Source organism: Gigantopelta aegis, chromosome 3, assembly GCF_016097555.1.
Source record: "Gigantopelta aegis isolate Gae_Host chromosome 3, Gae_host_genome, whole genome shotgun sequence".
NCBI classification, from domain to species: domain Eukaryota; kingdom Metazoa; phylum Mollusca; class Gastropoda; order Neomphalida; family Peltospiridae; genus Gigantopelta; species Gigantopelta aegis.
In genome coordinates, this window is record NC_054701.1 from 44,416,783 (window position 1) to 44,444,656 (window position 27,874).

General features: G+C 39.1%; 1 protein-coding gene across 1 annotated transcript; it reads right to left on the bottom strand.

The window, feature by feature from the left end:
* Positions 1-11,731: 11,731 nt before the first annotated feature.
* Positions 11,732-26,470, bottom strand: LOC121390465. Its single transcript, XM_041522291.1, has 3 exons — positions 26,329-26,470; positions 13,997-14,138; positions 11,732-12,875 (listed from the first exon to the last, which is right to left on the bottom strand). The coding sequence occupies exons 1-3, from the start codon at positions 26,395-26,397 to the stop codon at positions 12,013-12,015; spliced, it is 1,074 nt and encodes a 357-aa protein (XP_041378225.1). The 5' UTR covers positions 26,398-26,470; the 3' UTR covers positions 11,732-12,012.
* Between the last annotated feature and the right edge of the window lie 1,404 nt (positions 26,471-27,874).

Below are 27,874 nucleotides of genomic sequence, written 5' to 3' on the forward strand. Positions count from 1 at the left end.
ACAAAAACATAAATGCTGCAATTATTTCTAGTTGAGTGTATTGTACAGTGAATTAAATTATTGTTATTATAGGGATTATTTCTTGAGCGTATGAATAAAAAAACTCTTCACTTAGCGTTGTCAAGACAGTTAAAAAGCTACATTGTGGCCCACTGTGTAATAACTTTCGAGTAAATTCAGCTAGGTTTTGTGTTTAAAGGGACATTCCTGAGTTTGCGGCATTGTAAGATGTTTCCGACTAATAAAATATTTCTACGATTAAGCTTACATATTACATATATTTTCTTGTTTAGAATATCATTGTCTGTATATTCAATGTGTTTCTGGTCGTCTTAATATTTGTAAGAGGCCCAAACTGGATTTTGTCTTCAAATAATTTCGTTCGTACGAAAAAATATATTTTAGGAAATAAAATGAAATTTATATAAATGAAAAAATATATATATATCCCTCCCTCCCCTCTCCCTCTCCAGTCCCTCGCTCTCCCTCCATCTCTCTCCCTCCATCTCTCTCCCCTCCTTCACTCTCCCTCCCTCCTCTCTTTCTCCCTCCCCTCTCACCCTCCCCTCTTAGTCTCTCTCTCTACATCCTTCCCTCCATCATTCTCTCTCTCTCTCTCTCTCTCTCTCTCTCTCTCTCTCTCTCTCTCTCTCTCTCTCTCTCTCTCTCTTCCTCCTTCCTCTTTATCCTCCCTTACCCTATCTCGCCCTTACCCTCTCTTCCCTTCCCTATCTCCCTCCTTTCTCCCCTATCCCCTCTCCTCGCTCCCTCTCCCCCCTCTCCCTCTCTCCCCCTCTCTCTCTCTCTCTCTCTCTCTCTCTCTCTCTCTCTCTCTCTCTCTCTCTCTCTCTCTCTCTCTCTCTCTCTCTCTCTCTCTCTCTCTTTCTCTCTCTCAATAACATAATATTTGACAACAAATAGCCGAAGTTTAAAATCTGTTGAATTGTCGTTAAACAAAACGTCCTTCCCTTTCCTCGTTTACAGAATCAAAATAGAGTATGTCGACTATTAATAACTCTACAGTCAGTGTCACGTAGTCTTCTGAACTAAGGAGCTGGAGGTAGCCCAGTGGTAAAGCGCTCACTTGATGCGCTGTCGGTTTGGGATCGAACCCCGTCGCTGGGCCCATTGGGCTATTTCTCGTTCCAGCCAGTGCACCACGACTGGTATATCAAAGGCCGTGATATGTACTATCCTGTCTGTGGGATGGTGCATATAAAAGAAAGAAAGAAGTGTTTTATTTAACGACGCACTCAACACATTTTATTTACGGTTATATGGCGTCAGACATATGGTTAAGGACCACACAGATTTTTTTTAGAGGAAACCCGCTGTCGCCACATAGGCTACTCTTTTTTTTACGACAGGCAGCAAGGGATCTTTTATTTACGCTCCCCACAGGCAGGATAGCACAAACCATGGCCTTTGTTGAACCAGTTATGGATCACTGGTCGGTGCAAGTGGTTTACACCTACCCACTGAGCCTTGCGGAGCACTCACTCAAGGTTTGGAGTCGGTATCTGGATTAAAAATCCCATGCCTCGACTGGGATCCGAACCCAGTACCTACCAGCCTGTAGACCGATGGCCTGCCACGACGCCACCGAGGCCGGTCATCATATAAAAGATCCCTTGATACTAATGAAAACATGTAGCGGGTTTCCTCTCTATGACTATGTTAATATCAACTATAAGACCGAACATACGTTTTGACCACAGACATCCAAGTAAAGAACGTTCAGGTCTGTATATCAACACACCGAAACGCGTTCCATAGTTTGCACGTACATCACGCAGTTGCCCCGTACACGTGCGTGGGGTGTCATTCTCGATTTTGACAATTTCAAGGAAGGTCGATTAATCGCTTTGTAACATTATTTCTGTCAATCTTTTTCATTCTGTTGATCATACAGTTGTTATTGTTTTGTTTTTAGTCATTTTTATTGTTTGAATTTGCTACTTACTGATAAAAAAAACATAACTAAAACAAGTTCGTACGTTCTTTGTTTGTGTTTGTTTTTGCGGTGGGGGTTCGTTTATATATTTGCTTGTTTGTTTGTGTGGGTTTTTTTTTTTTTGGGGGGGGGGGGATTTTTTTTTTCTTTGTTTTTGTTTTTGGATACGTATTCAGTCAACGTAGGTCGCGTTGAATCTGCAGTCTGTAGCGAGCATCTTATAACATCGTTTACAGAACTAAAACACAAATTTTACTACACATTCCTTCTGTTCCGTCCCCACTGAAATGTCATCCCATAGGCCCATTAACAAAACGGATCTCGCTGGCAAATAAACAGTGTACGCACGCCAAAAGTCACAAGTTATGTCTGGAAGGAAGGAAGGAAACGTTTTATTTAACGACGCACTCAACACATTTTATTTACGGTTATATGGCGTAAGACATATGGTTAAGAACCACATAGATATTGAGAGAGGAAACCCGCTGTCGCCACTTCATGGGCTACTCTTTTCGATTAGCAGCAAGGGATCTTTTATATGCACTATTCCACAGACAGGATAGTACATACCACGGCCTTTGTTACACCAGTTGTGGAGCACTGGCTGGAACGAGAAATAGCCCTATGGGTCCACCGACGGGGATCGATCCAAGCTATGTCTGGATGCGATTACAAAGAGATTCCGCTTGTGGACAATTATGGACAGGATCCATGAACCTAGCTTTACAGTATGGATACAACAGTTACCTCCCATTAGTTATTAGGTAAACAAGTGGTAAGTTCAGACAGACGTTTGTCGCTAACACTTGCCTAGTCCAGGGATGAAAATTAACATGAAAAAGGAAGGATTTTTTGTTTTATTTAATGACGCACTCAAAACATTTTATTTACGGTTATATGGCGTCAGACCACACAAATAGAGAGAGAGGAAACCCACTGTTGCCACTTCATGAGCTACTCGATTAGCAGCAAGGGATCTGTTGTTATGAACAATCCCACAGACAGGATAGTACATACCACGGCCTTTGTTAAACCAGTTGTGGAGCACTGGCTGGAACAAGAAATAGCCAAATGGGGCTACCGACGGAGATCGATCCTTTACCACTGGGCTAAGTCCCGCCCCGAAAATTAAAATGAAAGCGATTGTCGCCAGCAGGGCCAGTTGAAGAAAAATCTTACTGGCCCTTCTCAGATACAACTAGCCCTTAGGTTATCAAAGGTAACCAATAATAAATAAATGAATCAAGTTAAAATTCATATAAAGACATGTTATTAAGATTTAAACACATGCCAACTCAAATATTAAAAAAATACAAATTGAAAAAGAAATCCAGTATAAATAAAAATGTTTCGTTACAAATTACTATTAAATTATATACATATTAAATCTCATTTTTGATGTTGGTATTACCTGGGCGGGCAAAGTATCATGGTGGGTTTTTGTAATAGCCCTATATCTGCAGTTAATAAATTAGTATGATAGATTTTTCTAAGGAGTAGCTTTTTGGTGGATATCACCCCAAAAACATAGTGAGGAGAGGACAAATTCATGTACAATATCTTGGGGTAGGGATAACAAAATGTATCATAACTTTGCAACCAATACACATAGCTACATACGTTAAATATCAAAATGTTTATATTAAACACCTCTTCACATCGATATATGATATATACCAATTGGTGTAATAATTAGATCACCAGGGGTCAAAAGGTCATCACATTTTGTTGATTTTAAAACATCTGACACCTTTGCATTAATGGTACTATTGCTTCATGTTTGAAAGACATATTTCAACTCAACTGCCTAGAATGTCAATTATAGACACCATGTTAGTAATTAAAGGAGCAATTGTTAAATTTTGAAAAAGTGTGTCTTTATAACAAATGACAAAAAGTCATATTTACGAAACTAACATAAAAGTGTGAAAACCCCATAATTACTTTGCAGGCAGTCGACAGATCCTTACACACTACTAGTAACAATTTGAAAATATTTTACCATTGCCTTGGATTTCAACATTTAAAAGTGACCACTTATTCAAGATATGTTATGGTCTCCATCAAGATGGCCGCCATGCAAAAACCTATTGATACCAATACCTCAGAACCCATATCACCTAGGCCTGTAGCTTTTCTTTTAATCTAACTTAAGAGTTTTTATGGTAATGAATGTAGTTATATCGTTCACAGTATTACTAGATGATCTTTTTAATAAAAGAAATGAAATGTATAGAAACTTGATAGCTGCAATGACCATTGCGAGTCTTGCCATCATTTTGCTTTTGTATCATTTTGTTCTGATTAAAAAATGGTGCTTCGCGTTAAACCAAATGACCACGTCGGGAACCAATCAAATAGTTCGCGAACGTTATCGAAACGTTCGCTGGCTGAACTTGGAGATGGACTACTTCTGATTAATGTTTGTTTTGTTTACCGACACCACTAGAGCACATTGATTTATTAATAATCGGATGTCAAACATTTCGTAATTTTGACTCGTAGTCATCAGAGGAAACCCACTACATTTTTTCCTTACGCAGCAAGGGATCTTTTATATGCAGTTTCCCACAGATAGGAAAGCACATACTGCGGCCTTTAACCAGGTATAGTGACTTCTGATTAGTAGCAAATTGGCCAAGCATTAGGTAGATTGTGACCTATATAAGTAGCCTAACTTAGGATTAGTTTAGTTCTGTTTAGATCTGTTAATACAACAAAAGTTCCATCACCTTTAGCCGTCGTTCGGTTTTGAAGGAAGGCAAATAATTTGTAAATGACCATACATCCTACTGCACTCTAGAATGGGCACCAGCGATGTTCGTTGTGAATATGAACAGGAAAACGGACGCATAGCATAACTTCCGTTTGACGAGGTCTGTGTATCTTCAATAATAAAAGACACTGACCCGTGTCTGCCGCCATTGTACTAGGTTTTAGGCTAGCTGAGCCTTAGGACATCCAAAAACACGCTAAACAAGAAGGTGTATTCAGTTTGTCATTTTACACCTTAGAAAGAGGGGCCAGATGTAGCCCAGTTGTAAACCGCTCGCTTGATGAGCGGTCGGTTTGGGATCGATCCCCGTCGGTGGCCCATTCGGTTATTTCTCACTCCAGCCAGTGCACCACGATTGGTATATCAAAGGCCGTGGTATGTGATATTCTGTCTATGGGATGGTGCATATAAAAGATCCCTTGCTGCTAATCGAAAAGAGTAGCCCATGAAGTGGCGACAGCGAGTTTCCTCTCTCAATATCTGTGTGGTCGTTAGCCATAGATCCGACGCCATGTAACCGTAAATAAAATATGTTGAGTGCGTCGTTAAATAAACCATTTCCTTCCTTCCTTCCTTAGAAAGACTCGGGAACTATGGAAACAAACAGAGGACAATCTCTTAATGACTGTATAATTCCAAATTCCAATGAAGCAGGCCGATAGGAAGGATATCTGGAGTAGGTAGGGTGGGGGTAGGGGAGGGGGCTCAATCTTTAGTGCGTAGGTCACAGCCTCTGGTAGTTAGAGAGCATAACTTTATATTTGTATCTATATTTACATAGAATAGGACAATTAAACGTACATTTTCGTCCTACATACATACGAGCGTAGTGGCATGCCTTCAGTGTGCAGGTGATTCGGTGCCACATGTTGAGTCTCATCACCGACATGAGACAATTTGTGAACATATTCTTTGACTGTTTTCCCTCGTTCCAACCATTGCTCCACGTCTGGTATATCAAAGGCTATAGTATGCGCAATCCTGCCTGTGGGAAATATAATTTGCTACTAATGGAAAAATGTAGCGGGTTTCCTCGATTTACAAAATGTTTGACATCCAATAGCCAATGATTAACAAATCAATGTTGCTCTAGTAGTGTCGTTAAGCAAAACAAACTGTATCTTGAGACGGAAAGCTCAAAGGCAGCTATATGAATTGTTTGCCATGGACAGTGTCCTTGAACCTGTGAATAGTTATTTTAACTTATTTTCGTGCTTATATCCAATTAAGGTTCAAGCACGCTGTCCTGGGCACACACCTCAGCTATCTGGGCTGTCTGTCCAGGGCAGTGGGTTAGTTGTTAGTTGGTTAGTGGTCAGTGAGAGAGAAGAGGTGTAATGGCCTTACACCTACCCACTGAGCCTTTAAGAATTCTCTCTGGGTTGGAACCGGTACCGGACTGCGAACCTTGTACCTGTAGTTCGATGGCTTAACCACTGCGCCACCGAAGCATTCAGGAGTAGTTTGTAATATACTCTTTTAAAAAGGTAGGGGAACCTGAAATATTAATGTTAATATCAGCTAATAGACCGAACATACGTTTTGACCACAGACATCCTAGTAAAAAACGTTCAGGTCTGTTTATCACCACACCGAAACACATTCCATAGTTTGCACGTGCATCACGCAGTTGCCCCGTACTCGTCCGTGGGGTGTCATTCTCGATTTTGACCATTTTCAGGAAGGTCGATTAATCACTGTGGAACATTATTTCTGTCAATCGTTTTCATTCTGTTGATCATACAGTTGTTATTGTTTTGTTTTTAGTCATTTTTATTGTTTGAATTTGCAATTTACTGATAAAAAAAACGTCAACTTTCAAATTTCACTTCTGACCCCAATCGTCCTTCAAGATTTTTGGTGGTCATAAAACCTACTGTAATACTGAACTACCGGTTGTAATGGCTGCCCAATTAATTCACTATTATCATATAACCATTCCCCACAGCTAATATACGTTATAATTATGGCAATTGTAAATTCTTATTAGAGTTTTCCTACTTTTTTGGAAGAGTATAGTTATTTCACCTTTCTGTTTATTCCTAACCTATTACTATAACTTTTACTAATTTTACCATGTTACATATATATTTTACACGTTTGTCTGGTGTCGCTGGGTATTTCATAATTATGTAAATTTATTATATAAAATTATGTTTATGCCCATAGGCAATTGCTTTGGCAAATGAATGAATTGAAAAGAATTGAAAATAATTCCCTAGGCTTTGGGTGGATTTTGTTATTGTTGTTGATGTTGTTGTTCCTGCTGGTACTGCTGCTGTTGTTTTTTAGGATTCTTGGTTTTTTGTGGTATTTGTTTTTGTGGTATTTGTTTTGTTGTTCTTATTGTGGTTGTGCGGTGGTGTTTTGTGGGCTTTTTTGTGTTTTTTTGTGGGAAGTTGAGGGGGTTTGGGTTTCGTTTGTTTTTATTGCTTGTGAATAATTATGTACATATATTTAGACAATGCAATAGATGACAGGCCACACATATCAGTATTAGGTTTGTTGTTTTAGTGAAAGATGGTCGGTATGTCTTTATTCAAGTTAAGATTTTAAAATTTAAATTTATAATTTTAATTTTATCTATCTGTGATATTTGTATTTTTGCACAGTTCTTTACACTGTGTTTTTATTTGACTATTGAATTTTTATATTGGTGTTGATCATCACTTCATATTTTGCCTTTACCGTAGTTTGACACCCAATAGCCGATGTATTTTTCGTGCTGGGGTGTCGTTAAACATTCATTCATTCATTCATTCTCTATTCAAGTTAAAACCTTAAAACGCCAACCCAAAAAGAATACTACGAATCTTACTTAGACCACAGAGCAAGGACATCAAGTTACTATGTCGAATAGCCACCTTCTCTTCGTTTCAACAAACAACAGATCCACTGACATGTTTGTTGTTTAACGACACCACTGGAGCACATCGATTAATTAACTGCTACTGCTGCTGCTACTACTACTACTACTACTACTACTGCTGCTGCTGCTACGACTACTACTACCACTACTACTGCTACTACTACTACTACTACTACTACTACTACTACTACTGCTACTGCTGCTACTACTACTACTGCTGCTGCTACTACTACTACTACTGCTACTACTGCTGCTGCTGCTGCTACTGCTACTGCTGCTGCTGCTGCTACTACTACTACTACTGCTACTGCTGCTGCTACTACTACTTCTACTACTACTACTACTACTACTACTACTACTACTGCTGCTGCTACTGCTGCTGCTACTACTGCTGATACTAGTACTACTACTACTACTACTCCTGCTGCTACTGCTACTGCTACTGCTACTACTACTACTGCTGCTGCTACTGCTGCTACTACTGCTGCTACTACTACTACTACTACTACTACTACTGCTACTACTACTGCTGCTACTGCTGCTGCTGCTGCTACTACTACTACTACTACTACTGCTACTGCTGCTGCTACTACTACTTCTACTACTACTACTACTACTGCTGCTGCTACTACTACTACTACTGCTGATACTACTTCTACTACTACTACTACTCCTGCTGCTACTACTGCTGCTGCTGCTGCTGCTGCTACTACTACTACTACTACTACTGCTACTGGTACTGCTACTGCTACTACTACTTCTACTACTACTGCTGCTGCTGCAACTACTACTGCTGCTACTACTACTACTACTACTACTATTACTACTACTACTACTACTACTACTACTACTACTACTACTACTACTACTACTGATGCTGCTGCTGCTACTACTACTACTACTGCTGCTGCTACTACTACTACTACTGCTGGGGTTTTTTTCTTCTTCTATTTTTTATTTTCAAGAATTACGAAGGTAAACAAAAAACGTCTACATTACGTACCCATCTAAACAACGTCACGTGGATACCCTGTCGTCGTAAATGTGTATGGGCATAGATAAAACAATTCTTAAATATATTAGTGGAACGCCGGGAAATGCGACTGACAGACCACCTTTAAATGAAGTACACTATAACTGCACCTTTTTATATAGTCAGATGCATTCATTACCTTCAGAAATAATTATGCTCCTGTTTTGTGTAATTGTTTTAAAACAGGTTTGTACGTTTCACTGACAGATAGAGGAACGTCTGTGGTGAACGGAGTTTTAGCAACGTGCCATTCATCCACTCTGTACCATCTCGAACACGTCTTTACCCTTCTGTAATTTTCCGTGATTACTAAATCCATGGCGACAACAACGTTATAGTCCAAGCATGTACATGTAGTCTGGAATATTTCGGAGGCATACTTCTACCTGAAAGTTTTCTCACAATTCGATAAATGTTTTGTTCAAAAGCGCTACTTTCTTCCTTCGAAGAATTCAAGAAATAGCAATTAGAAATCTGGGCCCGTATTTTCGAAGCCACCTTAGTTACGACATATTGTAGCTAGTTACGAGCAAAATACGAATGTCGTAAATTTAAGATAAGACAGATTTTCGAAGGTATCGTAAAGTTCTCTTAGTGTGTAATGATCTACGATATTTGTCGTAAACAAAAATGGAGATGGAAAAGATGGGGTATTTCTCGTTGACGTCTTCAAGGAAATATTTGATTATGAATATTTTAGAAGAGTGGCTGAGCCCTTATTTTATGCGCGGTCGGTCTGGGATCGATCCCCGTCGGTGGGTCCATTGAGCAATTTCTCGTCCCAGCAAGTGCACCACGACTGTCCGTGGTATGTGTTATCCTGTCTATGAGTGGTGCATATAAAATATCCCTTGCTACTAATGGAAAAATGTAGCGGGTTTTCTCATTAAGACTATATGTGCTTTAGTGGTGTCGTTAAAAAAAGCCTGTAATTTTATACTTTAATAACAAAAAATCACAAATCCAAGAAGGAAAATGGATACAGCCTAAGTGGCCGTTCAAACCTTTTTTTAAATATTAAATTTTATAAAATCATACATACATACATACATACATACATACATACATACATACATACATATATACATAGTGTGGATTTCCCCCTCCCCAATATGGGTTACCTGCATATACAAGACATGCATATATCTGCACCATTGGCGTAACCAGGATTTTATAGAGGAGGGGAGGCAATATAAAATCCAGGCTACGCCAGTGGCGTAGATATGCATTTATTTCAACTCGATTTATAATCATCATTGTGTTTACATCTATATATGTAATTTGTCCCATCCTCCTACAATTTAAAAAAAAAAAATTGTAAATAATTTCGGTTTGGTTTTACTTAACAAGAAAAGTAAAAGTGTTTTTATTTTTTATTATTATTTTTTTTAAACTATTTTTGTGTGCAGTTTAGAAAACAATCGCTTAGAAATAAATAATTTGTAGTAAATTTCATAGTATGAAAAAGGCGTTCCCTGTGGGAAGAACGATAGCTACGTTAAACAGTCGCCATGACAGTGTTTATGAGAAGGTAAAAAAAATATTAAAAAACAAACAAAATAGTTTAGTAATAAAAACGTGTGTACGGTAATGTTCAGTACATTCATCCCATGCAACGCTACATAACGTTTGTACATATATCCACCCACCCCCTCAAGCGTTACGTAATATTTGAATGGCCCTAAGGTTGTCACACAACATATTTTACTATCTTAATAATGCAGTATAAATATTATTTTATAAAATAATATTTTATTTATATAAAAAATCTTTACATTTTTTATGTACCAGTAGGACATTTCAAATATTAATTTTGGAAAAGTTTCATGTCTATTTTTTATTACTGTAAGTAGTGAAAAATTGACAATTGGGTTAACTTCAGTAATATTTATTTTATTTGGGCTTTCCGATACATTATTTAGGTGCATATCACATGTCACACCTGTGCCTTCTTCGACAACCCCGATCAGGCCCCATTATATCGATTGGTAAATTTTCTGAAATAGGTAGCGTAAAAATCAAAGGTCACGGTTGCAATACACTGTTTTAAAGTTTTGACGGCAAAATACTTCGAGTTTACAAAACTGGGGAGCTATATCTTCGTCATTACCATGAAATAAGAACTAAGGCGCTATATTGGTTTCTAGTCTACGATGTATTTACGATATTTTGGAGTTAGGGCCTAGGACAATTTCGAAAATACCCTACGACATTTGCCGCAGTCACATACGACGGATTTACGACATATCGTGGCTATTATGGCTTCGCAAATATGGGCCCTGACATTTAAGCTTTATTAAACACTTAAGCATTTTTTTTTATTACTTCCTTTTCGAATCAATAACACATTAATCATCTCTCTCTCTCTCTCTCTCTCTCTCTCTCTCTCTCTCTCTCTCTCTCTCTCTCTCTCTCTTCCCTCCCTCCCTCTCTCTCTCTCTCTCTCTCTCTCTCTCTCTCTGTCTCTGTATCTCTCTCTCCCTCCCTCCCTCCCTCTCTCTCTCTCTCTCTCTCTCTCTCTCTCTCTCTCTCTCTCTCTCTCTCTCTCTCTCTCTCTCTCTCTCTCTCTCTGGGGCAGGACATAGCCCAGTGGTAAAGCACTCGCTTAATGCGCGGTCGGTTTGGGATCGATACCCATCGGTGGACATCACGACTGGTATATCAAAGACCGTGGTATGTACTATCCTTTCTGTGGGATGGATCGATACCCATCGGTGGACATCACGACTGGTATATCAAAGACAGCGGTATGTACTATCCTTTCTGTGGGATGGTGCATATACAAGATCCCTTGCTACTAATGGAAAAATGTAGCCGGTTTCCTTTTTTAGACTGTCTAGTATATTTATGTCTAAATTACCAAATTATCCAATAGCCGATGATTAATAGTCAATTAATTAATGTGCTCGTGCTCTCTCTCTCTCTCTCTCTCTCTCTCTCTCTCTCTCTCTCTCTCTCTCTCTCTCTCTCTCTCTCTCTCTCTCTCTCTCTCTCCTTTTTTCTCGCTTTCAATTATAGTTGCCTCTAACGTCCTACAAACTTCTATCTTATATTGAGAGGAGAGTAATTCCATTTCGCAACAGTTGATGGTAAACACTGAGGGTTTTAAGCTTTTAATCAGTCGGTGTGTTCAGCTATTGTAACATCATGGTTACTATATCGATATTGATCACTGAATATGAGAATCTGTAATCGTTCTGTGGATGCTTAATTTCTTCTATTCGCCTACATATAATGAAATTTTGATTATTAAAACATTAGTCAATCATTCTGTAAACTGTTATGTGTCTCTGTAAACGTCAACTCATTGTCCTCGTGCGTTTAAATTTTGTAAACTCATATATGTCTCGGTAAACGAGAACTCAAGTGTCTTCGCGGGTTTAAATTTTGTACACTCTCACGTGTGTCTCGGTGTCCTTGACCTGACTGTTCGCGTGGCAGACGTACTCTCCAGCCTGGTTGATCTGGAAAACCGCGTCGATCCAACCTTCTCCTTTGATCTCTGCCTTGGGAGCCGTGGCGAGCTCTTCCTTTGAACCGTCAGAGTTGGCGCGAAGGAGCTCCACGGAGACGGGTCTGTTGCCGTACGCCGAGCACGTGATGGAGCACGGGGCGCCCGCCCAGCAGACGACAGGAGGCTGGTCCAGAATCGCAACCGACCCAGGAGTGAACGGACCAGACGTCGATTTCGGGTGCAGCATGAAAGTGTAGGTCTCGCGTACCTGTGCGACGGGGGACGAAGGGGCACCCTTGCGAGCTGTGATGACCTGTAGGGTGATAATCGCACCGTCGCCAAGGTCATCGGTGGAGAGTTCGTACTCCGATTGGTGAAGGTGGTCCCGTGGTCGGGACACCTCGTGCAGAGGCCCGCTGTCCGACTCGAAGTTGGGCAAGGAGGAGCCGTAATTCAACACCACCTCTGACTTGTTGAGGGTCACCATGGACCAGAACATGTACTTGAACTCGTAGCCCGGAGTTTCGACGTCTGCCTCGAACGCGATGCGCGACCTCTGGTGTCTGTCGTATTCCGTCACGGGTTCCAAGTTCGTGTGGAAGGAGATCTCCGGGAAAGAACGCTCGGTTCTCGGCGTGCTGGAAGGGTGCGGCTTAAACTTGATGGTGTGCGAAACGTCGTCCTCCTTGATCCACAGGCTGATCTGGTCGTGCTGAGCCTGGAGCAGCTTCAGAATTACCTCCCCTTCCCGTCCGTTGTAGCTGTCTGTGATTATAATGGAGGCGTCCGCTGTTGTCAAAAAAAAACAAAAACAAAAACGAAATTATAACAGCTATTCATATTATATTTTTGTACTGTACAAGTTATCAACAGACTCCCTCACACTGAAAAGAAAGTTCCAAAGTTTGATGTACACAGCCCTGTAAAATATATTTATACTATTCAATAACCTATTGATGTGGACAGTCTCATGTTGTATTTTATAGGTCCAGTTAAGTGCACTGCAAGCTAGCTATCTACTTTGAGTGTTCGATATGCCATATATCATTTGACTAGTTTTCGCTACTCAATTTCCAAAACGGCGACGCTGTTCCCACACCAACAACTAGATAATGCAGACCTCGACATTTAAGGGGAGTTATTACTCTTGCTCAACGCCAGTACTTGTTAGCTCCCGTTAGCATGTAACTTTACATCATATCAATGTAGTAATATCTTTCATTTCATTTTAACTTATTTTTCGTGCTTATATCCAATTAAGGTTCAAGCACGCTGTCCTGGGCACACACCTCAGCTATCTGGAATGTCTGTCCAGGAAAGTGGGTTAGTTGTTAATTATTAGTTGTTAGTGAGAGAGAAGCGGGTGTAGTGGCCTTACACCTATCCAGTGAGTCTTTTAAAACTCGCTCTGAGTGGGAGCCGGCACCGGGCTGCGAACCCTGTACCTACCAGCCTTATGTCCGATGGCTTAACCACGACGCCATCGAGGCTGGTGTCTATGGGATGGTGCATATAAAAGATCCCTTGCTGCTAATCGAAAAGAGTAGCCCATGAAGTGGCGACAGCAGGTTTCCTCCCTCAGTATCTGTGTAGTCCTTCACCATATATCCGACGCCATATAACCGTAAATAAAATGTGTTGAGTGCGTCCTTAAATAAAACATTTCCTTCCATCGAGGCCGGTGACAACTAGATGATGCAGACATTTAAGGGGAGCTGTTACTCCTGCTCAAGGTATTTCTTAGCTCCCCTTAGCATGTAAATCTACATGATACCAATGTAGTAATAGCCGGCTCCCTATAATCTAATAAGTAGGGCAATATTTAATCACTCCCCTCATTTTTTTTTTTTTACGTCGAGTTCTGAATGAAAAATCTGAAAGCCCTAACTAGGCCAATAAGCGATACTCACGAAAGAGAACGCTGTCTTCAGATCTCCAGGAATACTGAGGACGGGAGTACGCGCGGTATTGGTATCTCACAGAGTAAGTTGCTGCATCCTCCTCCACGTCTTGTTTGGCCTCCACAAACCGCATGTGATGAACTACGGTTGCCTGAGAGAAAAGACCAAAAAATATATATAACATCAGTAAGATACATTTGCAGTTACTTTCATTTTGAGTATATATACAGACTGGTAGGTACTGGGTTCGGATCTCAGTTGAGGCTCAATGGGTAGGTGTAAACCACTTGCACCGACCAGTGATCCATAAGTGGTTCAACAAAGGCCATGGTTTGTGCTATCCTGCCTATGGGAAGCGCAAACAAAATATACCTTGCTGCCTGTCGTAAAAGAGTAGCCTATGTGGCGACAGCGGGTTTCCTCTAAAAAACAGTGTCAGAATGACCATATGTTTGACGTCCAATAGCCGATGATAAGATACAAAAAAAATCAATGTACTCTAGTGGTGTCGTTAAATAAAACAAACTTTACTTTTAACAGGGTGCAGTTAAGGTTTTAAGGACGCTGTCCTGGCTGGGCATATACCTCATCTGTTCCGGGCTGACTATTCAGGACGGCGGGTTTGTGGTCATTTCATTTCAACTTATTTTCGTGCTTATAATCCAATTAAGTTTCAAGCACACTGTCCTGGGAACACACCTCAGCTATATGGGCTGTCTGTCCAGGACATTGGGTTAGTGGTTAGTGAGGGAGAAGAGGGTGTAGTGGTATTACACCTACCCATTGAGTCGTTAAAAATGGGAGCCGGTACCGTGCTGCGAACCCTGTACCTACCAGCCTTATATCCGATGGCTTAACCACGACACCACCAAGGCCGGTTTCTACTTCTTCTTTTTTCGTTTTAGATCAACTGTAAACTGTTCTTATCAGGGGCACTCATCAGCGTGAAGGCATGACCGTATTCCAAGGTTAAAATACTCTTTTTAAGCTCGAAAGAGGCCCACTCCGACACAGAGGGTTTGTGGACCGTGAGGGTGAAGTCGGAGTGGAGGATTCAAAGTTTCTTTGGGTGGGAGCCGCTTCCCTCGGTGCGATCCCTGTATTAATTAGTTGATGCCTTAGCCTCTCGCTTGATGCGCGGTCGGTTAGGGATCGATCTCCGTCGATGGGCCCATTGGGCTATTCTCGTTCCAGCCAGTGCACCGCGACTGGTATACCAAAGGCCGTGGTATGTGCTTATCCTGTCTGTGGGATAGTGCATATAAAAGATCCCTTGCTGCATTAGAACAAATGTAGCGGGTTTTCTCTGATGACGAGTCAGAATTACCAAATGTTTGACATCCAGTAGCCGATGATTAATTAATGTGCTCTAGTGGTGTCGTTAAACAAAACAAATACCCCCTAAACAACCACCATTGTGATTGAAGCCGGTATTTACACACACACACTAAAAACTTCGATCGTCAGTCTAGATCCACCCTCACCTCCACCCCACCTCCATATATTGCCTGCACACGTTCCTGCCATACCTCCCCACAGGAGAAACAAATACTTCCCATTTTCATTTACTGTAAGAACTTACAACAGAACTGATAGTGTTTAGCTTTTCTGAGAAACGAACCAGCTCAACGAATATAAGCAGACTTAAATATAACAAGAATAGTTTTCACATCACAATTTATAATCAGTAATTTTCAAAGTAACGGAGGCCATGGGGACAGGAGCATAGCCTTGTGGGGTTTATTTTAAAGCGCTCGCCTGATGCGCGGTCGGTTTAGGATCGATCCCCCTCAGTGGGCCCATTGGGCTACTTCTCATTCCAGCCAATGTTCCGCAACTGGTGTAACAACGGCCGTGGTATGTACTATACTGTCTGTGGGCAGATACATATAAAATATCCTTTTCATCTAATCGTCGAAAAATGTAGTCTGTAGCGTGGTGGTAGTTGTTTTCCTATCGCATTATATGTGTGGTCCTTACCCATATTTTCAGACGCCATTTAACCATAATTAAAATGTGTTGAGTTCGCCGTTCAATAAAGCATTCCTTCCCTTTTTTAGGAAACATTGACTATAATCAATTATCGGAGTGAGACAAGTAACTTAGACACGAATCTCTTTGAACATCGTGTTACTCGTATGTTTTTTTCTTAGAATGAATTCATTAAGGTGCATACAATACTCTTGTTTACTGACAGGAAATTGGCAAAGGTGTGAGGTATATTATTTGTTCAGCTGCCAAAGCACTGACCAAATTGCTTTTCATTGTGTATCAAAGTCGTCAAATAGTATTTTCAACACTGGAGCATGTGTCGGTGTACACAACGTTAATTGCTATAATATAGTCTGATATTACATGCTGCATATAATATGACATATACGACGCATTGTGTCCTTGAATTCACATCCGGAATCCGGAATCCGGAACCAAAGTAAACAGAATCCGGATTAAGCCGATTTTAACACATAAATCTATAGTCGATGGATGGGATTCTAAAATCGGGGGAGGGGGGGGGGGGGGGGGGGGGACCAGCCGGACTTTTAGCCGAATTAAGCGAAAGCGCCCGAATCTGGATAACAACATGTATTCATATTAGCATTACTACTAAACAGCTATATAGGATTGCAAACGAATCACTACGCATTTTTACATGGATTTTCGTGAACTATTTTTGAAGGTAGAATGATGGAAATACACGGTAAAAAGATCTCAATTTAGCACATTTTGCCCGAATATGGGCCACACCACACCCCGATCCTCCACCATCCTCCGCCTCCTGTCTCGTACGCTTATTGGTGAAAAATAGCCGTCCTCCACTTAAACACCATCGCTTCAAAATTAACGGTTTTGAGACATGCGACACGCTTGGCGGGCGTGGAATATTTTAGGCAATCGCAGTGCTCTTGCGATATGCGGATTAATTTTTTTTTTTATCGTATGCTGTATTATGTACACCAAGCAATGGGGCGATTGAAAATGTATCCCATGAACGTTCAGTAGAGGTTGTCCATTAAAATGTTAAAGTTTGTTTTGTTTAACAACACAATAAGAGCACATTTATTTATTAACCATCGGCTGTTGGATGTCAACTATTTGGTATTTCTGACGTGTAGTCTCAGAGAGAAAAACTCGCTACATTCTTTCCACCAGTAGCAAGGGATCTTTTATAGGAACCATCCCACAGACAGGATATCACGGTCATTGATATACCAGTCGTGGTGCACGAGAAATAGCCCAAATGGGCCCAATGGCGGGGATCAACCCCAATCTGATTAAAATTAGCTCTACTGGTCTCACCAGTAGATCTAACAGCATTGCGTGGACTCCCATGTCCAGGTGACATTTCATCTATGAATAACAATTTAAATATCGACCAATTACACTTCGCCTTTTATAGCGCTATTCGGGAGCATACAAATTCTAAAAATATCGGGCTAGACTATTTATGCAATAGGCGAACTTGTTGGTCTATTTCGACATTGAAAAAACAGGGGGAAAAGTGCAGTAATAAACTCTGGATTGTATGCTAGTATAAACAGATTTTATGGCTATACCATCACGGGGTTTTTTTCGTCTTGAAACGAATTTTATATAAAATTTTATATTGCAATTAGTTTCCGGCATATTTCGTAATTCACCCGAATAATTTTGTATACACTCGGCATAATCCCAAATGTTTTCAAATTCGAGCAATCAAAATCTTACTTGCAAAATCATGCCAGTGATTTGAAAAGAATTTGAAAACATTCGGGATTATGCCGAGGGTATACGAAATGATTCTGGTGACTCATTTCGTATACCCTCGGCATAATCCCGAATGCTTTCAAATTCTTTTCAAATCACTGGCATGATTTTGCAAGTAAGGTTTTGATTGGTCGAATGAAAGGTCAACTGGACATGAGCTCCAACGGACTGCTGTTAGATCCACATGTAATAGTGGAGCTAATTTTAATTAGATTGGGATCAACCCTAAACCAACCGCGAATCAAGCTAGTTAAGCGCTTTACCACTGGGCTACGTCCCGCCCTGCTTTGGACAGTCCCTGTATATACCCATGGATGACTGGATATTATAACCCTGATGAACAATTTCTTTTAACCAGAATAAAACGCCACATGATTAGTATGCTCAAAATACTTTTAGAAGCTGCGATATGCTTGTAGATACCATAACCTGTAGCAGAAGGACATGCTATAAATAATTGGGAAATGGATCGTTGAAATGCTTAATAAGGCATCCTACCGGCCTCGGTGGCGTCGTGGTTAGGCCATCGGTCAACAGGCTGGTAGGTACTGGGTTCAGATCCCAGTCGAGGCATGGGATTTTTAATCCAGATACCGACTCCAAGCCCTGAGTGAGTGTTCCGCAAGGCTCAGTGGGTAGGTGTAAACCACTTGCACCGACCAGTGATCCATAACTGTTTCAACAAAGGTCATGGTTTGTGCTATCCTGCCTGTGGGAAGCGCAAATAAAAAATCCCTTGCTGCTAATCGGAAAGAGTAGCCCATGAAGTGGTTTCCTCTCAAAATCTGTGTGGTCCTTAACCATATGTCTGACGCCATATAACCGTAAATAACATATGTTGAGTGCGTCGTTAAATAAAACTTTTCTTTCTAATAAGGCATCCAGTCTATTACGCAGCTTTGTATGCAGGTCAGTGTCAGTTAATGTCTCTAAGTACAGATCAAGCTATGGAATCGACTTTGTACTTCCTGTAGTTGCTTTTATTTCTAAGTGCTGGATGAACAAATGGAAGTTACTTTGTTATTCTGCTATTACTGAATTTATGTAAGATGCTAAATACAGCGGAAAGTTAAAATAAACCTTTTAGCTAGATTCCTTTGTATCGATTCAGCCAGTCGCCTGTTCAAGATGGCGAACGATCGCTGTCGCTCACTAGACTTTTTGTTTTGTTTTGTTTTCTGGGGTTTTTTTATTGTGGGGTTTGTTTTGTTTTTTTGCGCTTAGGCCAATATTTTTTTATTATTCGGTTTACGAACCCGCCGACGTAAATTTTTCTCAAATTAAAAATAATAAAAAGTCGTATTTTTCACTTTTATTTTTTATTTTTTTGCCGCCGACTTCCACAAATGGCTCTAAAGAAATATAACACTTATTTCGTCAATAAATATACCGTTATAGATACGAATTGTTAATTCGTCTTCGGTCGCTCTCTTTCGATCCGATTTTTTTTCCCTTTCTCCTACCTTTGTGCACAAAAGTTCTTGTTCGTAAACCTAAAAATTAAAAAATACTGGCCTTTGCGTAATATAAGACGATAGCACCAGTTAACTCATTCGTTAGCGCTCGGCCACCTGAACACGCCACAAATTAGACAAAGAGAATATCTATAGAGAAACCAATCAGCCAGGAAAGAAGCACAGTTGGTTCCCTCCCATGGGGGCTGCTGCTGTTATTAAAGCGGAAGTCCAGCATTTCCCATACGTTGTCTCCGAATACGTTTGAATATTTTCACTTTCAGTTTTTACGCCTGCAACTACAATAATTACCAAGGTTGGATTCTCTGCTGTGCTGCTTTCAAAGCGGCACCAACGTTGGACTATCAACTTTTAAACAGAATCTTAAAACTAGGAGCATGCCATAAATGAACTGAACGACGGTTGGACATAATGGGGGAGAGGTGGACGTCTGTGGTTAGGTGTTAGGGTCGTAGGGCTAAGGTGGTTTCGGCCGTATGGTTTAGGTTGATGGTTCTGATCGCCCATGCCCCACCCCCACCCCCTTCAGTTAGTCACACCAAAGTTCCGAATATAATTGGCATCTTTCAATCTTAAACAAGCCAATCTTTCCTGTGAGGCTGGGGTCACTCTCTCCAATCCGAACGTCCAAGGGCATAAAATTCATGTATAGATTAAGATTAAAAGTTTATATTATTAACATATATTTTGGAAATGTCTGTACACAATGAGGCGCCTTAAAGGGACATTCCTGAGTTTGCTGCAATTTTTAAGATGTTATCGACTAACAAAGATTTTTTAACGATTGTAATTACATATTAAACATATTTTTGTACATATAATATTAGTGGCTGGATATTAAACGAGTTTCTGATCGTTCTAATATATGTACTAGGTTAAATTTCATTTATTTCCTAAAATATTATTTTTTCGTACGTACGAAATTATTAGAAGACAATATCCAGTTTGGGCTTCTTTCAAATATTAAGACAACCAGAAACACATTTAATATACAGACACTGATATTCTAAACAAGAAAATATATTTAATATGTAAATTTAATCGTAGAAATATTTTATTAAAGTACTAATCAAAATTATACCCAGGTGATTTTCCGTTTCAAATTACATATGTTTTGCAGCAAAATTGTAAATACATCTCATATTTCTATCTATAATAGGTCATTTATTGTCATTTTTTGTACCGGTTATTTGAATACCATAACAGGTCATAATAATACTGACACATTTTTATGGGTTTTATTCCAGAGATTTTCATAAATAATATATAAGACTGGAAAATCACCTGGGTATAATTTTTATTTTTACTTTAGTCGGAAACATCTTACAATAGAGCAACCTCAGGAATGTCCCTTTAAAGGTTTATTGCAGATCATCTCCGTCATTAAAAGACGACATATGAAAACTGTGTGCGATTTCATGTACGAATTCCAACACTAATTGATTGTCATAATCACTCGCCATATTCTGCAACCTATTGGGAACACCTCTGTATATATATATATATATATATATATATATATATATATATATATATAATATATATATATATATACGACGTTGAGGTAGTGGATCTTCTCCATCCAGTGTCTGTATCATGGCCATTTTGTTTGTTTTGTTTAACGACACCACTAGAGCACATTGATTAATTAATCATCGGCCACTGGATGTCAAACATTTGCTAATTCTGACTCGTAGATATCAGAGGATACCCGCTACATGTTTCATAAATAACATCATAACAAACTTGGAAAACACTGTTCTCGTTTCCAGTCTATTGCTACGCTGCAATCGAAATTGCGGAATTCGTGAAATTCGCCGTCAAACGGAATCAGCAAAAAGATTTGTTGCATCTATTTTTGAGTAATACTGACATAAATTAATGTTTAGCAGTACTATATTAGTGTTTCTGACATTACTAATGATAAACCTACCTGTATAAATTTTCTGCAGATGTGGAATCAATATCTCAAATAAAATTTGAAGGGAGGAAACATCCAACAAAAACAATAGTGACTTAGCGGTTCCCAGTATATTGCTATGCCGCTATTGCTCCAGTGTAGCATTAGACTGGATAGCGAGTTGGGGGAGATATTGTTACGGCATAGCATTAGACTGGGTTCGAGCTCGAAAATACTGTTACTTAACTTCACCAGTAAATGACGACATTCATTGTTTCAGCGAAAAATAAAAGTGCAGGATTAAAAAAACCCACAACATTATATGGTATCCAGAGCCCTCAAAAGTACCCGGTCTCCGGCGGCAAATCGCCGCCTGGAACAGCTTTTGCCGCCGCCTACTTTTCGTTGATGGTAAAAAAAAAAGTGCTTTCTCTTCTTTAATAACGTCTCAGAGGTTCGATGTTTCTAATGTTTCTTGGGGATGGCCCCCAGACCCCCCGTTTTGCCCCCTGCTATCATCACTGTTGTAGCCTGCTACTTCTTATAACTATTGAGGGCGCTGGGTATCCCGGTGAGATACTCGGTTATTGAAGTCTGGTATCCAAAATTAAATTCTGGTATCCCCGGGATATTCGGATATCGTTTATCTCGAACACTGGTGGGGAAAGCTCATGGGAATTTTGTTGGGTGGGGGTTGACCGGGGAAAATGCCCTGATAGGGTTTTTCACTGAGCTGGACGCTCATCTTATATCTGGTAAGTGGTGGGTCCAAAAGGTTGTGTGTGCGTGTGTGCGTGTGTGTGTGTGTGTGTGTGTGTGTGTGTGTGTGTGTGTGTGTGAATGTTATATAGACATTTTATCAGACACAAATGTTATATGTACCATATTTTAAATGCAGACACAAATGTTATATATGCCATATTTTAAATGCAGACACAAATGTTATATATGCCATATTTTTTTAATTCAAACACAAATGTTATATATGCCATTGTACTATACGCAGACAAAACTGATATATATGCCATTGCACTATATTCAGACAGAAATGTTATATATGTCATTGTACTCTATTCAAATTGAAATGAAATATATTCCATTGGACTCTATTCAGACAGAAATGTGATATATATTATTTTGTACTAAATTCAAACAGAAATGTTATAGCTTTACATTTAAATGTGCGTGCCTATTTGTCGTGTCGTGGTGTATACTACTTGAAGAATCGCTTAAATCCTAATTGCGTTTTTGCGTGTGCTGGTACATCTGCTCCGGAACAGACTCTGGGGAAACATGTATAATAAATGTTATTATTACAAGGCTAGTCCCGAAATAAAGACAAAACACGTTTAATTTGTTCACAGAATTGTGTTATTCTGATTTGCAGAAAGGAGTCAAAGAAATGTAGGCCTATAATTGTTTGGTCTCACGAGCCGCCATTCAGCAATGCTGAGAATTGTGTATAAATGCATAGGAACTCTTGATATAGATCAGTTGCTTCGTTAAATTATAATTAAAGTTTGTTTTGTTTAACGACACCGCTAGAGCACATTGATTTATTGACTAAATCATCGGCTGTTGAATGTCAAATGTATGGTTATTTTGACATACAGTCTTAGAGGGGAAAACCGTTACATTTTTGCATTTGTAGCAAAGGGATCCTTTATATGCACCATCCCACAGACAGGATAGCACATACAATGGCCTATGATATACCAGTCGTGGTTCACTGGTTGGAACGAGAAGTAGCCCAATGGCGCACAGAAGGGGATTGATCCTAGACCTACCGCGCATCAAGTGAACGCTTTACCACTGCGCTACGTTCCATCCCTCGTTGAATAAGGAAGGAAATGTTTTATTTAACGACGCACTCAGCACATTTTATTTACCGTTATATTCGTTGAATAAAGTCCAAACAGAACAAAGTAGCAAACTTTAGCAGCCTCTGTTGTTTGGCTGCAAACACCTTATACCATCGCTGTTTTTACAGTGATTCATGCGTTCATGCCATGACAGCTGTATATACGAATGAAATGTTTTATTTAACGACGCACTCAACACATTTTATTTACGGTTATATGGCGTCGGACATATGGTTAAACACACACAGACATTAAGAGAGGAAACCCGCTGTCGTCACTTCATGGGCTACTCTTTTCGATTAGCAGCAAGGGTTCTTTTATATGCACCATCCCACAGACAGGATAGCACTGGCTGGAACGAGAAATAGCCCAATGGGTCCACCGACGGGGATCGATCCCAAACCGACCGCGCATCAAGCAAGCGCTTTACCACTGGGCTACATCCCGCCCCAACAGCTGTATATATTCCAATGAACTCTATCCTGTGCAAGTTTAGGTTTTCTAAGTTAGTCTTGAGAGTGGCAGTCCTCCTACGGGCAGTCCAGGGAGGATAAAACATCGTTATGGATCTCCTAGGAGAGTGGTGGTCCTCCTAAGGACGAGCACCTGATAGTGGATCATAGAAGCAATCACAACTTCGACTCTGCCTTGTGTAGAGGTACGATTTCGATAATGGAATACGGTTTTGTCGTTCAGATTTACAACAACAAAAAAATCGGCTTGTTTCGCAACACTCACTCTGCGGACAAACAGTCGATGCTCAGTTTTTGTTTCTGCCGATGTTTAACTCCAGGCAATGCTATTTTGAAATTCACAGAGGTGCAGACTCTTGATGTTGTGAATAATTAATAATATAACAGTATCTTTGGGGTTTTTTGTTGGTGTTCTTTTGGATCGACAAATAATGCTTGGAGTGTATATGACGTTCATCCCAGTGGTGTGTGTAGTATGGATGTAACGATTAATCAGTATCTCGACATGTTACGATATTTTTGCCCACAATACGATTCTCGATACACACTATACCACTATGATACTAAACAAGTCGGTATCTTGACATTTGTTGTGTAATATTATTGCGATTTCGACTGCTTACTACTACTAATAACTCGGCGACTTAGCCGATTTGAGCCGACGAAAAAGCTCCATTTCGCCAGCACGATTAGGACTTGTCAATAATGACATACAAAACACGAAAAAGTCAGGTTTAACATGATGAAAGCGGACAGTGGGGAAGGTGAGATATAAAAAGTTTACTTTTATTATCGATTATATCTCATTTGAGATTTCTCACAAACAGAATAATACATACCATGGCCTTTTTTATAACCCGTGGTTAACGGCGCAGACTCTAGCTTTAAAGGGACATTCCCGAGTTTGCTGCATTGTAAGATGTTTCCGACTAATAACATAGTTCTACGATTAAACTTACATGTTAAATATATTTTCTTGTTTAGAATATCAGTGTCTGTATATTCAATGTGTTTCTGGTCGTCTTAATATTTGTAAGAAGCCCAAACTGGATTTTGTCTTCAAATAATTTCGTACGTACGAAATTTTTTATTTAGGAAATAAAATGAAATTTAACCCAGTACAAATATTAGAACGATCAGAAACACGTTTAATATACAGCCACTAATATTACAATCGTTAAAAAGTATCTGTTAGTCGATAACATCTTAAACATTGCAGCAAACTCAGGAATGTCCCTTTAACTCGTAAAAATGGACACTAAGTTTAGTTAATTAACAAACCTGTAACTCATTTGGATAAAGTTGCATTAGAGGGAAATAAGAGTCTGTGACGTTAAAACAGGAAAAATCCTTAAAAATAAACTAGAACTCGAATCAATAAACTGCTACTTCTCAGACGCACGTGCGTTTTTAAAAATATGAAAATTGCAATTTTTGGTACTACAAACACCAGGATGACCAGAAACACTTCGGTTCAAAGGAGATGGATAATCTAAAGAAGAAAATATAAGTAATGTTTGATTTCAGTGATCATAAACGGCTCTAATAGTAAAACATATGCTGTAGTGTTTAAAAACTAGGTTACGGTATTGTTTTTTCGTACGTACGAAATTATTTGAAGACAAAATCCAGTTTGGGCTTCTTAGAAATATTAAGACGACCAGAAACACATTGAATATACAGACACTGATATTCTAAACAAGAAAATATATTTAATATGTAAGTTTAATCGTAGAACTATTTTATTAGTCGGAAACATCTTACAATGGAGCAAACTCAGGAATGTCCCTTTAAGGTTACATGGGCTGTTTTGGTCCGATACTCATCATTTTTAAAAACCTGACCAGGCTTGACCGCGTGGGGGCCATAAATATAAGTAATGAAACACTGTGCTATTTAGGTGGGGACAGAATATACTAACATTCCTGGATTATTAAATCTTCTTTTCCAGAAATTTAAAAGTGTGGGTAAAACAGCTGGGTAGATATAATTAAAGTTCAAAAGTAGAATTTTTACAATTCTGATGATAAGTAACCTCATAAGGGAGTTGCTTTTGGTTGGACTTTACCAATTAAAATCCCATAGACGACCATGTTAACGTTTGTGTTTAAAAACACTATATGCAATATATCAACCAAACTATGACCCATAAATATCAGTACTACAACCCCTATCTTAAAGTATTAACTGCAGAAAATGGTACCTTTCATGGCTCATTTTCGGTATAACCAGATGTTTCTTCAGCACCCCTAGTTTCGCACAAAATTTTAGTACTTTTTTTTACAGGTACCCCATACATGTTCCAAGCACAAGGCTACTTGACACGGTGGTACTACATCAAATAAAATTGCATAAATTTTTAGCCCAGATGAAACTAATATTTTTTATAACCAACACACTCACATTTATAACCAATCACAGAACTTGTGGTGTTAACTTCTATATCAAAAGTGCACCTCGAACTCGAACTTTTTACTTTTCTTTTATCGTTGTTTTGTTTTGTTTTTTCTTTATTGTTTTGGGTATGTTTTTGGGGTTTTTTGTTAAGATTTTTTATTTATATATGGGGGTTGGTTGACTAGATACGTCGCTGATTCCATAGTGTTGTTAGTATAGCAAAAGTCAAATAAACAGTGTTTTAATGATTAACTTTTCATTTTCTTAAAACGACTATGTTTATTAGTTTTAATTTAATTATTTTATTTATACATGTTTTATTATTTATTTATTTATTTATAAATTATTTATTTATTGTGTAACAAGAACAACATATTGTATTCAATAATAAATCCAATAAGCAATATTATTGACAATCTATTTAATTTATAAACGAATATTTTCTTAATTACATTTAGAAAACAATAGCATACAACACATTAGTACTTACCGAAGGCTGGAAAATGGCAAACATACAACATAACGTCGAAAGAACGCAGGCGCGAATTTGGTCCGTCATTTTTTGCGCTGCCTGACTACGTTGAGTCACTACGATGTTGACTGATGGCAGTGACTAGCAACACCAACTGTGGGCGGTATTGTTTTTTAGTGTCACACAGTATACCGTTCTCTAAAAGGGTTAGATCCAATCAAACAGCTTCTTACAATGAAGAGCATTGTGCAGTCGACAACATCGTCAACGTTCAGGCAGGTCATTATGGTATTTTGAATTGGGGGGGGGGGGTGACAGGGGCGTCTACAGTATTGATCTTAAGGAGTGGGGTGCAACATCAAACGGGATACATACAATATTGTACAGAAGCATGCAAAATATATCCTTTACACTGACTTTTTTTTCTTTGGGGGGGGGGGGGCGGAACGTAGACCAGTGGTAAAAGCGCTCGTTTGATACGTGATCGGTCTGGGATCGATCCCCGTCGGTGGGCCCATTGGGCTATTTCTCGTTCCAGCCAGTGCACCACGACTGGTATATCAAAGGCCGTGGTATGTACTATCCTGTCTGTGGGATGGTGCATATAAAAGATCCCTTGCTGCTAATCGGAAAGAGTAGCCCATGCAGTGGCGACAGCGAGTTTCCTCTCTCAATATATGTGTGGTCCTTAACCATATGTCTAACACCATATAACCGTAAATAAAATGTATTGAGTGTTTCGTTAAAGATGTCTTTCTTTGGTTGTGTATTATTATTTTTTTTTTTTTTTCTGTCTTTTATTATTTTCATACTTTCTCCAGCTGAATGAATAAGAGTGCATAGGATTTCAGATGCTTTACTTACATCTGTTTATATAAATATTCCCAGAAATACTGAAACTCTTCTCCTAATGTCTTAGTGCATAACGTTTGTTTAAAATGTTCTTCATAAATTGGGTTCCATATATATTTTAAACGCTGTCACAATGTCAGTAATAATGTTGCAGGTTTGTGGCTGTGCTGAAGAACTGAACAAAATTGCAAATGTCAGAGAAATATGATCTGAAATATGATTCTTAAAACATCTAAAATAGATTTGTGAACAAAGATGCTGGCAAACTAAAATAATCCATTACACTTGTTCTAAATGTCACAAAGATATAAAATCACTGTGGATCTTTATCTGCCCTACCATAATACATAATATTTTATATGTGAGACACAGATGTATTAAAGGGACATTCCTGACTTTGCTGCAATGTTTAAGATGTTATCGACTAACGGAGACTTTTTAACGATTGTAATTACATATCAAATATATTTTTCTGCATAAAATATTAGTGCCTGTATATTAAACGTGTTTCTGATCGTTCTAATATTGTACTAGGTTAAATTTCATTTTATTTCCTAAAATATATTTTTTCGTATTATTTGAAGACAAAATCCAGTTTGGGCTTCTTACAAATATTAAGACGTCCAGAAATACACTGAATATACAGACACTGATATTCTAAACAAGAAAATATATTTAATATGTAAGTTTAGTCGTAGAAATATTTTATTAG

Excerpts from the sequence above, each read along its gene's own strand:
- LOC121390465 (XM_041522291.1), bottom strand. The coding sequence starts at position 26,397 with ATGACGGACCAAATTCGCGCCTGCGTTCTTTCGACGTTATGTTGTATG. Across the intron at positions 14,139-26,328 it reads TTGCCATTTTCCAGCCTTCG|GCAACCGTAGTTCATCACAT; the intron begins GTAAGTACTAAT and ends CTTTTCTCTCAG. Across the intron at positions 12,876-13,996 it reads TGAAGACAGCGTTCTCTTTC|CGGACGCCTCCATTATAATC; the intron begins GTGAGTATCGCT and ends TTTTGACAACAG.